Here is a 15147-nt window from a genome sequence, read left to right as displayed (position 1 = left end):
AGTTTTTTAAAAATAAAAGATATGTATCACATCATAGGCTAAAAAAATTGTCTGTACTCTTAACAAACGTGGAAAATATGAAAATATATTCCTTAGCAACCTCATCATCCCCTGCTAGTGAATCCTCTCTAAACCGTGTGGCTCTCTACTTTATGGATAACCAAATAAAATCACTCATTAAACATATATAACCATGAGGGGTAAAGACACATGAACCCGGATGTGTTTAACAATCCCTAGATACCAGAATGAGGGGAACTCTCTGGATACTAGACAGATAAGAATTACGTGTCATAAATACAGGGTCACATTTATAGATCTCAGCAACCCCAAGAGACGAAAGACAAAAGCATGATGACAATGATAACGGTTAACACTGATTATGCACTTCTTCTGTGCTGAGAACTTAACATTATTTCACCCAGTCTTTACAACTACCTTCTGGTAGTTACTAAAATCATTTCCATTTTGGAGATGTGGAAATCAAGGCTCAGAGTGAGCGTTAAGTTGCAACTTGTGTAGATTCCCAATGGCTTTTTAATGGATCTCCCTTAGTGCCTCTGACACTTACAGATTCCCTGACCACTGAAAACGTACCACTAGTATAACAGAAATTATCAAGTTCTGGCAAATACCATGAATAGGGAGTCACACAATTGCCAATGATGCAACAGGGCATAAAAGGTACAGAATGGTGATCTAGGAGTCACTGGATTAAGAGTTAAAACCTGCTACATCTCCATACCTTACACACTGCTATAACTAGCACTGAATCAGGTGTTCCAGAAATGGCAGACGTTGTGCTGTTTCTCCTACAACTATTACGTGTGTTTCTCTGCCCAAGTTTCTCAACTATATAAAATACAGCAGCTGAACTTACACCACACGAAGGTTGTAAAGATTAAATGTAACCTTGTACAGAACCTGGTACCAAGGAAAAGTTTATTTTCCCCTAGTCAGTCTGGTGCAGACAGGAAGTAAATACTGCAATAATTCAGAGGGAAAATATCACCATCAGACAAATAAGGAAAAGTTTCAAAGACATCATGGGATTTGCATTTAGCTTCAAATAGACTTTGGAATTCGTACTGGTAAGGCAGGTTTCTGCTGAAGGGTAAGTGTGGGAATGGCTCACGGAGGCCTTTTGAGAGAGAGACCGTGGAACTACCAGGCAGCTCTTCTATAAGAACATTCTTCCACACAACCCTGGGTAAGTGGATCCACAATAAAATTTCTTCTTCCTTTAAGCCATAATTATTATATGTTTGTTCCCTATTACTTCCTTGCATTTCAGAAGTATAAAAATTTCCAACTATTATCGTTCCCTAGTGCTACCCTCAGTGCCTCCACCAGGACAGTAATTGGCAAAGAGGGCCTGCTAAACATGTTTACAGAAGACACTGGTAAGATCAAGTCCAAAGGTTCCCAATTTCCTGTATGCCATATTATTAGCTATCTTCTTACTCTTTATTTCCCTCCACAGCAGCGAGTGGATGGCTTAATTATTATTAGTTATTCTTGACTGCACTAGTTATTTCTGAGATCACAGTAATTCACATAAATTCAGTCAGGCAGCAGCTCAATTTATAAGAGTAGCTGGATCCACCATCATCTGGATAAAATGAACAATCAACAGGCAAATGGGCAGAAACGACCAGCACCCTACCAGCCTAATAAGTTACTGTTTAACACAGGGGTGAAAATGGAAACAAACTGCAGTTCTGCAACCTGCAGAAATATAAAATTCACATTATTTCTAAGAATTAAACCTATTCTAGAATTTCAATCATTAGTCAATAATAAAAGACAAAGCCGTATCAGTTAAAAATCAGGCCAGACATGGTATATATTCCAAGTTCCTAAAAAGTTAGAAATCGGCACAACTCATAGTATCAAACTACTTTTGCTGCCTGTTATAAAATCAGTTAGGAGTTCCTACAGGAAGGATTTGAGCCCAAACATAAAGCCCACCACATAATGTAGCATTGTCTTCTAATGTTTATTTCAAGAAAATACAATATTTAATTCACCTCTGGGTCTCAACCTCATACCCCTTTACTCCCTGTAAAAGTATTGTCAGCTAGAGCTACTATGCATTGGAATAAGACGTACTTTTTTAGAAGTTACAGCGCCAGTGGAGGTAGCCACCATCTGGGCTGCTCTTTGGCATGGTGTCCTTGTTTAGAAGACCAGTGTGAAATCTCAAAGGGCTTCCCCTCCAACTAAGATTGAGTTCTAAAGTCTGAAGCTAGAAATCTGGAAAAGGGTGGGGACATTTTCTAAATCCATTAAAGCAAATTTACATCAAGCAGGCTGAATTTGTTAATTTATAAGTGGTATACATCACTTTCTGGGTAGTATAGATTGGAAATTTGTCCCTGCGCAAATATCATGCTGAAATGCAATCCCCAATGTTGAAATGCAAATCCCTAATGTTAGAGGTAAAGCCTCTAACAGGTGTTTGGATCATAAGTGCAGATCCTTCATGAATGGCTTCAGCCATCCCCTTGGTGATAAGTGAGCTCTCATTCTGAGTTCACATGAGATCTGGTTGTATAAAAGTGCCTGGCACACTTCCCTGCCCCACTTCCGCCATGTGAGACGTCTGCTCCTCCTTTGCCTACCATGAATGTAAGCTTTCTGAAGGCTCCCCAAAAGCAGATACCAGCACTATGCTTCCTGTACAGTGTGCAGAACTGTAAGCCAATTAAACCTCTTTTTTTTTTTTTTTGAGAGGGAGTCTCGCTCTGTCGCCCAGGCTGGAGTGCAATGTTGCAATCTCGGCTCACTGCAAGCTCTGCCTCCCCGGTTCAAGTGATTCTCCTGCCTCAGCCTCCTGAGTAGCTGGGATTACACGCAAGCACCACCGCGCCCAGCTAATTTTTGTATTTTTAGTAGAGATGGGGTTTCACCATGTTGCCCAGGTTGGTCTTGAACTCCTGACCTCAGGTGATCCACCCCGGGGCCTCAGCCTCCCAAAGTACTGGGATTATAGGCGTGAGCCATCATGCCTGGCCCAAGTCTCTTTTCTTTATATATTACCCAATCTCAGGTTCTTTATAGTAATGCAAGATTGGCCTGACATGCTAAGTATTAAAACTGGGAGAATTTTGAATTACACTCTACCCAGAGAACAAATGTGAAAATCAGATAGTTATGAATCATTTCTTATAAACCAAAGTTAAACTCTTTTTTCCTTATAGTTGATGCACAAGACGGTCCACAAAACAGTCTAACACCCATGAAGAACCACTCAATGAGCTCTCTGTGGGGCTGTAACAGTAATCCTCTATCTGCATGCAACAACTAGTATCTAGACATCATTTATCGATGACCTGTGACTGGCTTCAGCACAGAAAGGTTGGTTACCAAGTAAGACCCTGTGAGTAGAAAATCTGCTGTGGGCATGTTTAAGTTTTTATGCTCTTCTTCTGTCAAATTAGCTATAATAACTTGCCAATAACACATTAAAACTTCTTTAAGGATCTGTCATTTAGTTTAGCAGATGTCTTTAAAATGCATTATATTTCTATAGCAATTTAAATTATTACCTTGACATTACCTTACTTCCATGAATAAAGTAAAGGGGTGCACTTTATTTAACAACAACTACTGGCTGGGCGCGGTGGTTCACGCCTGTAATCCCAGCACTTTGGGAGGCCGAGCTGGGTGAATCACTTGAAGTCGGTAGTTTGAAACCAGCCTGATCAACATAGGGAAACCCCGTCTCTATTAAAAATACAAAATTAGCCAGGCATGGTGGCACATGCCTGTAATCCCAGTTACCTGGGAGGCTGAGGCAGGAGAATCACTTGAACCCAGGAGGCAGAGGCTGCAGTGAGCCCAGACTGTGCCACTGCACCCCAGCCTGGGCAACAAGAGCAAAACTCCATCTCAAAAAAACAAAAACAAAAACTACTTGCCACAAAAATTGCTCGCTCGTGTCCTGCTTTCCAAAAATATAACTATTAAAAGTCCAGGAATATGAGCTTGGGTGAAGGGAACTTGTTCAGTTTTTACTAAGACTAAACTTAAACTAGAGACCTTCATTTAACATGGATTTTTATACTGCTTCAGGTCTCAAAAGAGAACATTACAATCCCCAAAGACTAAACCACTTGTCTCTTTTAAGAGTTATTGGAGCAGCATTATGCTGAAAGTGACAGTCTGGCTCTGTTCAGTTGTTAATGCAGCACAGATTTGCTGGCCAACTGCAACTGGCTGTAAGTCCTTATCGCAAATAAAACTATTTTTATGCCATTTCTATTTTTCACTTAAACGTCACCAGCTCCTCAAGACTCAGGACCTGTCAAGTGTTCTGTTGCCAAGACTATGCCTGTCAGAAAGGTCAGCATCCGGTACCTTCCAGTTGGGTCCCAAAGGGCCTCTCTTGGTCTTGACTGACTGGAATAATGCTGGGTCTTCATCAGCTTTGTAGTCCTGCAAAGCAAAACAAAGTCAGAGGCAGAGAAGAAAACCAGAGAATATTCTTTAACCTTGCCAGAACAGCTCTTTGCAGCTACCGAAACACAAGACAGAAATCAATCAGACTCACTGTGCTTTTGTGTAAAAGTAGAAAAATGCTCAGGACCTGTCCATTGTTTTCAGTTTGGTTTCCTTTGCACTAAACTTTTACCTTGGGCTAAATAACTACATAATAAGAAATAATAAAAGTCTTGGACTAGTAATCCACTCTGGTTACTGGACAGCTGTCTCCAAGAACAAACCTTCCAACAGTTTTTTAATAATTTAAGTATTTTGATAAATGGATAATCACACTCAAAGAATAAAACATACCCATCCCAGTTTTGACACTACAGGGAGATGATGACACTGGACTGTTAATGCTGGCCAGAGCAACTACTGTGGCTGGGAACAAAATCAGAACTATGGATTCTGCAGCATCCCCCAACCTCTTCCTACAGTTGGGTCTGTGGTGGACATCTCAATTTCGTGACTGGCTTCTCTAAACCCTTGTTCAGAGAGCCCTGGGGTACACACGGCTTGGCTTCCTCACAAAAGGAGTGCACTCATGTCAGCCCCCCACTGTCAAAGGAGGCAAGGGAGGGGTGTCACGGGACTGCCTCAGTTATATACCACAGGGGAACGGCTCTAAAATAAAGGTTTTATTCAGGGTTCTAGTGTGTGTAAATTGTTTCCCTTAGTATATCCTTTTCCTGACAGAATGGAGGAAATGAAAAAAGAAAATCTTTTAAAATCTACCTGCTTTACAAAAGTTCTCTTGTCGTTATACATACACACACACACATACTCTCTCTCTCTCTCTCCAGAAAAAAAGATAAAATTACTTTTGAAGAGCTAGAGCCCAGATTAATAACAATAATAAGAGAGACTTACAACAGTAACTTGACCATGGTCAGTTGGTCAGTTTAAAACATTGCAAAGAAAGAGAGGTGGGGAGAGTCCCTTGCTTCTTGAGCAGACTTTCTGACTCTGGGGTCCTTTACGGAATTTGTGAAGAGACCTCATACTTAGTGAAAAATGTTCAGATATGTCAGATATGAAACCTTAACTAAAATCACTGTTCTAGAGATAAGGGCAGTACAAGCAAAAGCAAGAACTGAACATGCTCTACAGTATAATATGAACTTTCCGCAAATCAAAAACAAACAAACAAACACGTTGAGAAGCAGCCACTCAAAACTTAACAGTTACTCAGTAAGTGCATATGCCATGTTAATAATTCCTAAAGAGAAAGTTACAAACAAATTATGTGAGGAAAGAAAAATGTTCAGTTCAGAGAGAAAACAAAACTTTAAAGAAAGATAACTGTGTAAATATGTGACCCAGAACTTGAAGCCTCTCTAAAGGTTGTCTACAAAAAGGACCAACAATAACCTAAAATTATTAAACAAGCAAATAGGTCTCACTATACTGAGACTTAATGCTTTAAAACATACAATGTGGCACAGCCACAGGCATCAACATTACCCAGGAATGACAAACTGGGATGGATAGTCTGCAAGGAGCTGGACAACTGGACTTACTTCCTATGTCTGGGCAGAGCAGCAGAAAGGTCAGTTACTGTCAGCAAGTATGAGTTCTTAAACTTCAATTTTTAACTTCATCCTAAAAATGAGTAACTCCACTTCTGATTGACAAAAGAATCAACTGTGTGTACAGGTGGTTTCAAGACCTGGATTTACAATGAGAAATAAGCTACTCTATTAACATAAATGAACCTGCAATACCATAAAACATTTTCTTCTAGGTCAGAGGCTTGGAATTAAAACCTAAAAGCAAGTTCATTTTTTTTCAAAACTTGAAAGTATTTAACATTGTATCAAATAATCACTTTCAGCATCATTTCCCTCAATCAAAATCTAGTTATTGAACAGCCATCATATAGAAGGTAGCACACCAGATGTTATTAATAAGAGGTAATTCAAGGAAACAGATGAAGTAAAGGAGAACCAACACAGTTCTGGCTCCTAAAGAATCAGTCTAGTTAGGATAAAGAAAGAGGCAAACAAAGAACAGGTAACTCAAACACCAGGAAGTACCTGTTAACTGCCAACAGAGAATGGAGACAATTACTGTCAGAATCAAAACCAAACAAAACCAGCAAAGGAAATGCACTTTTAAAATGGATTGTAAAATCATGTTTAAGAGGAGAAAAATCTGAACTATGGATTCACAGAATCATAGAAGTGAAATGAACCGTAAAGACCACCCAAGCTCCATCATTTGAAAGATGCTAAAACCACAGTCTGATAAGGACGTGGTAGGGCTCAACTACCCCAGCACTTCAACTCAAGCCTCCTTAGCCTTGGTCCTGGGCACATTCTGGTACACCACACAGGATGATGGCAAAAGGTGTCAACAAATGCCAGATAATCAAACCACGTTTCAAAAATACCAAGAAGCTGCAGCACTAGAGATATCAAAGTGGATTTTCCTATGAAGCACAACTGCATGTAAAATATCATACACATATACACATGTATATATGAAATGAAGTCTTCCCCTCTCTGCTTTTTCTCCTCTTGAATACAAAGCAGAAAAATATTAAAGACATTATACCGAAAACATAACAAAACCCAATTATTAACAATAGCACTTTAACCTTGAAAGATGAGAATAATGAATCTTGTCAAAACCTAGAAATTTCTGTTTTACATTAGTTTGAATATGAAGAATATGTAAATGTTTAATCAGCTGAATTAAATGGTAAGATATTAAGAAGCAGGAAGTAGCTTTTTAACAACCTCAGTTTTGTATTTCCACAACAAACACCTAATTTTTTGAACAATATCTTCTTTGCTACATTTCCACTGTTGGGTATCTAGTTTGGTCTTGCTATATCTGAAAACTGAACGATTTATGTCCGTATCACAATGAACAAATATATTCCTTCATGTATGACAGTTTCAGCATACAGAATGCAACCTCAGCTACCAATTATAGCTGCAAATGAGCAATAGTGTGGAATGAGACAGCCTGCTGGCTTTGTTAGTATTCTGTCTCCTTTGGGATCCCATGGGGAAAGGGGAGGCTCTGATGAAGAGAAGCCCTTGGCTCATGGTTTATTGTGCTTGCCACCAGCTGCAGACTTCTCATCTCATTAGTTCTTTTAGAATACTGTGGGTGAAGACAGCTGTAGCCTACTTGAGTCTTCAGCTCCTGGGTATTCTGAAGGCTGAATTTGCTATGCACTTTCTGTAATCCTTGGGAAAAAAAGAGAGCAAATTCACCAGGCTAAGGAAATGCATTTTTTAAAATGGGTTTTAAAATCATGTTTAAAAGTAGAAAAATCTTATTGCTAAGGTGCATTGTGTTTAAAATTTTTTATGATTCAATTTTAATTATCTGTATAATGCCCAGAGGCCTGGCCAGGATAAGGGCTTAGTAAAACCATCATTATCAAGTTAGGTGTAATATCCCTAGACACTACTTGCTCCACCAATAACAGTGCCTGAACAACGAAAAAATACAGTGGTATCAGCATAAGGTATATTCGGATTAGTGTTAATACAGCTCTATTTAATTGAAAACTCTTATTTAAGAAAAACAGGCAGGATACCCTTTGGAGAACAAAATAAAATATAATATGGTAAATAAATGGATTACTGAGGCTCCACACTGGAGCCACAGAATACACTCATTAATTTCTTATAAATAACTGTTTTCTGTCACTGGAATACAAAAGTTGTGCTACCTCTTGGGTGTACATCTGTTGTTCACTACAGATCTCAACAGAAACTCTCAATAGAAACCAGATTCATTTCGAATACAAAGAATATTAGTTTCATGAATCTTTGAGCATAGTGGCTGCCCCCAAAAATGAAAGTACAAAATCTGTCTGTGCTGAGCCAAACTAAATGTCCCTGAGCCCAGATTTAACTCCTAATTATGAATGGGGAAGTGAGTAGGAGGTGGGGGGCAGGCTGGTAGAGTTTCTTGACAGCTTGTGGAAAAATTAAGATGAGCTGCAGACACCAGAAACTGCTTAAATAACCAAGCATGGGTTACCAGAGGTGAGGCTAAGTGTAAACTAAGGAAAAAGAGTACCCAAACCACAAGCATTAGCAACTCCTTGGCACCTGCTTATAAAAGATCAACCCCTATTTTCCACCCTGTGGAGAGGGGGTGTTTTACTGGGTAAACACAAAAGCTTGAGAGAGAGATTAGGATCCTGCAGGCTGCTATATAAAATGCTTTCCTTTAGCATAAAATGATTAATTAGGTGTCTATTAAAATAGCTCAAAGATAATCATTAAGTTTAAATTCATGGGTATTGCAGCTCAACTTAGCAAGGTTTATTTCCTCTAATCACATCCTAAAAATAAAGCCCAGGATGGAGGATAAAGCTGAATTAAATATGAAGATAAATAACAATCATCATTTATTAGCACTGCCCTGAATTTTCCAGTATTGGGGCACCTAAATGAGCTCCTGGATCCTATCACTGTTGACCCTAATGCCAAATGAGTAACTCGAGCTGACAAAATTCAAGCGAGACTCCAAAGAGTAAGTAAGCCCATTAAAAAAAAAATGTTTGCATTAAATTTTGCAAAAGCAAATAACAGAGGTGTAAAGAGAAACATTTACTAACTTGTTTAAGAAACTGATTTCAACAGTTATTTTCAAATAAGCAGCTTTCTTTTCTATTTTTAATTACATCTCCCTAGTGACTCCTCAACCTTTCAGGTTCCCACAGAGTACCATTAATATAGTATAAGTAAATCTCATTAATTCAGGTCCTACCACCTTGGAATACATAATCATTCGGACAGGGGCTGGGCTGAAGTTTATCTTTGCATGATCTATGAAAAAAAGATTTGCTACACAAATTAATAGAGTAACAAGATCTCAGGAGGGCTGTTTAAACAGTTCAGAAGTGTTTTAGAGCAATTCAGAAGCATTCATTTGCATATAATTATTATGCTAATTACAAATCATTCTTATCTATTCATTAAAGCAGATTCCCAAAGGACCACTAATTGTCAATAACTTGTTGGCCTAGTTTCTGTTACTGAATGTACCTCAGAGGGACAAAACTGCATTAAAAAATATTCTATAATTCAGCCCTCTCATTAAACCTTACTGGCTTGCCACCAATGAATCCTAAAAGCTGAATTTTAAACAACTGTATTGAGAACTGAGAAATGCAGTCAAATCTATACCCCTGAACAGAACACTTTCACACTTTTTTTTGGTAATCTTTTTGATCTCACAGAGACCCTCCATAGTGTCCTCAGATGGTGGGGGTGAGCCTGGCATGTGGGTGGTGGGGAGGGTAGCAGGGGTTGTCAATAGCTCTATGCTGTGTTGCCACTGTGATCCACATGAAGTGGCTCCATCTACAGTACTGCTAGGCTACAGCACAACTAATCGCTCACTCCATTCTTTCTGATCTTATCCTTATCACCAACATTGTCATGTTTATGAAGGCAGACCCCTAAAGCCTTTGGAAGGATACAAATTAATAGAGAAAGAAATCAGAATGTCAGCCCTGAAAAAAAGTTACAACCAGATGGCTATGTGACACACTCCATATCCTACAACACAGCAAGGAAACCAAATAGCTGTGCTCCAAGATAAGATGGGAAAGTGAGGCCCAACGGAGCAAGCTCTTGAGATTCCTGTATAGCCCAGAGCTACAGGAGCTAGTGAGCTGCCTTAAGCCGCTGCCCATGGGCTACACCCCAGCACTCTCCTCAGGGGAGATGGGTTACTGCTTTGGGCAGTTCATGCACAAATATACAATAATTTATTATTGTAATATTGTATTTATTACTAGTATACGTTTATATATTATAGCACTTAAAAATGAAGGTATTTCAAACTCTATACACCAATGAAATGAGTTTTAACAAACAAGTTGATTCCACAAAGGTACTTGTTAAACATTACATATTTTAAAATTATACTGCATATACCTGAAATGTAAGTGATACGTTTAGAAAAGTTTTACTTATAAAAATGCATGTTTCCTTAAATGATAGTAAATCACTGACCAAATTGTATCAATTTCCTAAAACTGAAATGGGGGAAAACACCCTATTAGAAATTCAAAGTGAGCCCTCTCTCACTCTAAATGTTAGTTCATGATTTGGCCTTCAGCTTCTAAGTCCCAAGATTCCATTTAATTCATTAGCATTCAGTTAACAAATATTAAATATGAAAAAGTTAAAATATGAAAAAAAGTAAACACTTTTTTACAGTAAGAACAAAATCCAATAAACAAAATCATTTCTGCTACCATTTTGAAGCACACACTTATGTGGCAGGCCCCCACATTCTTCCAGTTAAGGCTCAAAAACTTGAAAAAAAGGTACTGGACTATCACCACCACTAGGGGCAGGGAAGTGAAATTCTTTGCCAGAGTCCACCATCGCTTAGAAGAGCCAGGACTCAGATGCCGCCCTGTCTGACACCAAAGCCAATCATGATCCTTTATTGCAAAAATGTGATTTATACTCTACCATTTGATTAGACGCAAGTACCTGAAGGGATGCTTCCTCCCTCTCAGCCTAGAGAGCCTTCCCTAAAAAAGAGTTTACACTGAAAAGGAGATTTATAAGAAATGCTGAAAAGGGGCTTTTATAAGAAATGCACTTTAAAAACTTGACTTGGAGCTGTTTATACTTATTTCTTTAAAAATATCTGCCATGAGCTGCTCAAAAACATTTTCTGCCTTTCAAAGAATTTCATCCCCCACCCAAGGAACTAAAGCAAATCCTATTCACACCCCCATCATCTCATTACCCTCCCCGCCCTTTTTACTTTTAAAACATGGAAGAAATTAGGAATAAACCTTAAATTAATAATGAGTTCTAGTGAAAAAGCATTTTGTACAAAACATGCTTGTACATACCGATTTTTTTTTTTTTTTTTTTTTTTTTGAGACAGAGTTTTGCTCTTGTTGTCCAGGCTAGAGTGCAATGACGTGATCTCGGCTCACTGCAACTTCAGCCTCCCTGGTTCAAGTGATTCTCCTGCCTCAGCTTCCCGAGTAGCTAGGATTACAGGAATGTGCCACCACACTCAGCTAATTTTGCATTTTTAGTAGAGACGGGGTTTCTCCATGTTGGTCAGGATGGTCTCAAACTCCCAACTTAGGTCATCTGCCTGCCTCAGCCTCCCAAAGTGCTGGGATTACAGGCGTGAGCCACTGCACCCAGTTAATAAAATTTTAAAATCCTTGCTAATGTTTAAAGCAAGCACCACATAAGCAATATGTTGTTTTCCCACAAGAGGGCACTGCTCTCCAACCATGCCTTCAAATATAGCGGTCATTCTCAAAATCTACTACTGGAAATGATCTGAAAGTGTGTGACCATGTAAGGCAGTAGAATAATGTAGGAAACATTTTCACATTTCTTTTTAATAGAAACCATGCCTACATTTATTTATATCTTCTTTGAAGATGGGGGAAAAAATCTCTAACTTACTACAAAAGACCTTGACAACAGTCTGTTTCACAGTGCAGTAAAGGCGAGATGAGACAAGCATTTGACAAACAGAAACTTCTTAAGCATAAGCAAAATCACTGCTACCTCAAAACGCGTATTGGAGGTGCTTTCCCCCTAAGTTCAGGAAAGCTACTATCACATGCATTCATCTCGAGTTAGGAGTTGGGTCACAATTCTCATGTTTTTAGTATGCACACACTTTAATAAAGAGTTTTTGGATCACATACCTTAGTGATAAGTAACACATTTTTAAGACAGAAATGAATGTCTAGGTTCATTTTAACAGCAAAAGGACATGGTACTCTACCGAGATCAAGTGTGTGTCTGTTCATGCTGAAGAAAACAGCCAAAGCAGCATTTGGCAACCATAGGCCCGCCTAGGACTGCCTGGATCTCAGCCACAGACTTCTAATAAACAAAAGCTCTTTTCAGTCTAAAGAGCTGGGTAGCCACTGCACAGCTCCAAGAAGCAGAAAGCCCTTCTTAGGAAATAAGCAGCAGCAGTTGGAACAAATGTAACATCTAAAACACAGGAGTTTCTTGAAAGCTGTGAGAGAGAACCAAAAGGACTGCTGACCATTTAGGGTATCATCTACCAAAAATTAATTTGGAGTATGTATTAGGTTGACCCATAAGAAAATGTCATTTTTGTAGCTCAAAACCTTACAAATATTAACCACTTCACATGGCTTCTACCAATATTTAACTCTTTCTGGTCATGTTCCATCATTCTTTTTAATTTTGAAAAGAATAAAGTTTTAATATTATAAAGATTATTTAGAGAGTGCAATTACAAAGTTTTTCTAAAGACAGTGCAGTAAAGCACGTGTTACCAAGACTATCTACTCAAATATACAACACCTGGGCACTGTCTCAGAGCCTGAATGATCAAAAGAAAAGACATACCAAATCCTTCTGAGAGCACAAGAAACAAGCACTGCTTAAGGTGTGACCAAAACTTACATGCCCCTAAGATTCAATCCAAATAAATTAAACCCAGTTTCATCAGTCTGCCAACTTTTAGAAAATAATATGTTTAAAAAGAGCAAAATACCTTTTTTTTAAACAATAAAAACAATTAAGAAGTGTCAGGTTGCTCACTAAAAAACTCAAACAATGGAATGGTATGTTCAAAGTAAAAAGAACTAATGTACAGAAAAGCAAATCATTTATGTTCATTCCCAAAGGCAACTGATATTTCAAAAAAACAGGTACTGGCTTAGTATATTCCTGCCCTCAACTAAAACAGGACACTGTTCTTCCTACCAAGACATACTCACCAAATAAAGAACAAGCAAAAAGTACAAACTTTAAAAACCAATTCATTTTCTTTGACATCACAATCCTTAAAAAGATTCACCTGAGACTTCTACAAGCTGCTCAGAAACAGTTTAGATGAGCCCAACAATCCCATTATAGTCCTTTGACAAGCAATTAAAATGGCTGTTCATTTAGTAAATTGCAAAACTCCAAAACTCGTGGCTCTGATTAGTCTTTGAACTTTGACTATGGCTGCAGCCTGGTGCCCAGCGCTGGTCTGTATCAGCTGTAAGGAAAAAAAACCCTCTGGTGAAGGAGCACTCACATACTACATAACCAACAGTTGGAACTTGTAAGTCACTTTGACACACTTTAGCATGTCCGCGATAAAGAATCTCACACTCTCTTTAGACAGATACAATTGTTCCTTTAACTGGAGAAAGATTTACCATAGCAACACGGAACAAATAGTAAGTTTCAATAAATGTTTATTAAATGAACAAATGAGAAAACGTATGAGTGGTGTTCCCTGTAAGTACCCACACCAAAACACATCTTTGGGTGTCCAATCCTTTTACTCTATTGCACATATGCGAACTTCAAAATACATCAGAGGTCAGCAGTCGTGGGAGGAGGTGACCAAGACTACTGATAAAAACTGAGGTTTCAGGGGACTAGAGAAGACGGATGGAAGAACAGGTGCTGCCTATTTCCTTCAAGTAAATTAAGAATGCTCTTAACATATTGCAAAGGAAGAAACATCATATAGCAAAAAGTTGTTCTAGAATGACAAAAATAAAATCAGCAGCTCTGCATTAGAGTCCTGGCTCCCCTTCCACTGCTTACATGACTGAAGAGTTACAGCAGTTCCCTGGGCTACAAATTCTTTAACAGTATAAATAAAGGCTGAGGGGAACACTGTCGGACCATGCATGGCCTCCAACTGAGATTCCTTCTGCTTCCAAAATCCTAGAAGAGTGCCTGCGCTACAATCTTCACCATTAATAATGTATACTAGAATGCAGCTTCTCAAAGGTGGGCATGCGCAGGAATTGCCTGGAGGGCCAGAAAAGCCTTGAGCTCTACTCCAAAGATTCTAAACAGGGAGGAGGCAACAAATTTGCATTTCTAATAAGCTGCCTGTGGGCAGACCACACTTGAATGCAAAGGGACTCAGGGTTTTGGCTTGAGTCCTAATAAAGGCTTTGACAGGCAAGCTCTGAAGTTAGCCAAAAATGCTCCCCAGCGATCCTCAGGGGCTCTAAAAAGAACCACCTCTTAACTTCCATGCAATCTTCAGAGAACTGGACTAGTGGACAGACCCAGCCCACAACTCCGACTCATGCACGTACAGACCTGCCTAATGACCGTGGTCTCCAAAGGAGACCAAACTGGGGACAGGACAGGGGAGGTGTGAGTGAGCTGGACTCAGCAGAGGTGTTGCAAAGGAGGCTGAGCTGATTATCAGCAGCCTCATCCTCCCACTTGGGAGTGCCTGCGTCCTCTGGGGTATTAAGGAAAAAAATGTGACTAGTGAGTGGACCCACAGCTTTGCCACAGAAGCTGGTGCTGAAAAAGCTGCTTGCACGAAGTGTTTCTGCTGGAAAGAGATGTTGCAGACTGGTCCAGAGTCTCAACAGCAGCAACAATCCAAGGACCACAGTGTAGGGAGGGAAGGCTGGCTGCCTGGGGCAGGCAGGAGGGCTGCAGAAGGGATGTAGCACCCTTGAAGCCCATAATTGTGTCCCCATTACCCCCTAGGAGGGGACATTTGCAAATAAGGAAAGGTACCAGAAAAAAGGATGGAGATTTTGGGTAAATATGACAGTGGAAATTATATTCATGGGCAGGTAAGGAAGAGGCACATGAGAGTAACAACTAGGGTGAAGTTAAAAAGGACAAAAAGATGGACGTGATATGAATGAAATCTGAGCTTTATCTTAAGAAC

General features: G+C 39.3%; 1 protein-coding gene across 3 annotated transcripts in view; it reads right to left on the bottom strand.

Annotated features, from left to right (window-relative positions):
* Window positions 1-15147, bottom strand: part of PITPNB (phosphatidylinositol transfer protein beta) — a 68031-nt gene that overhangs the window by 17645 nt on the left and 35239 nt on the right. For all 3 annotated transcript variants that reach the window (XM_003905361.3, XM_003905362.3, XM_009216989.4), the window contains exon 8: window positions 4363-4440. In XM_003905361.3, coding sequence (XP_003905410.1) covers window positions 4363-4440 — 78 coding nt within the window. The remainder of the gene's footprint in view (window positions 1-4362; window positions 4441-15147) is intronic.

Source organism: Papio anubis, chromosome 16 (assembly GCF_008728515.1).
Source record: "Papio anubis isolate 15944 chromosome 16, Panubis1.0, whole genome shotgun sequence".
Classification (NCBI taxonomy): domain Eukaryota; kingdom Metazoa; phylum Chordata; class Mammalia; order Primates; family Cercopithecidae; genus Papio; species Papio anubis.
Note: the sequence above shows the minus strand (reverse complement) of the source record. Positions and strands in the feature narration are given on the sequence as shown.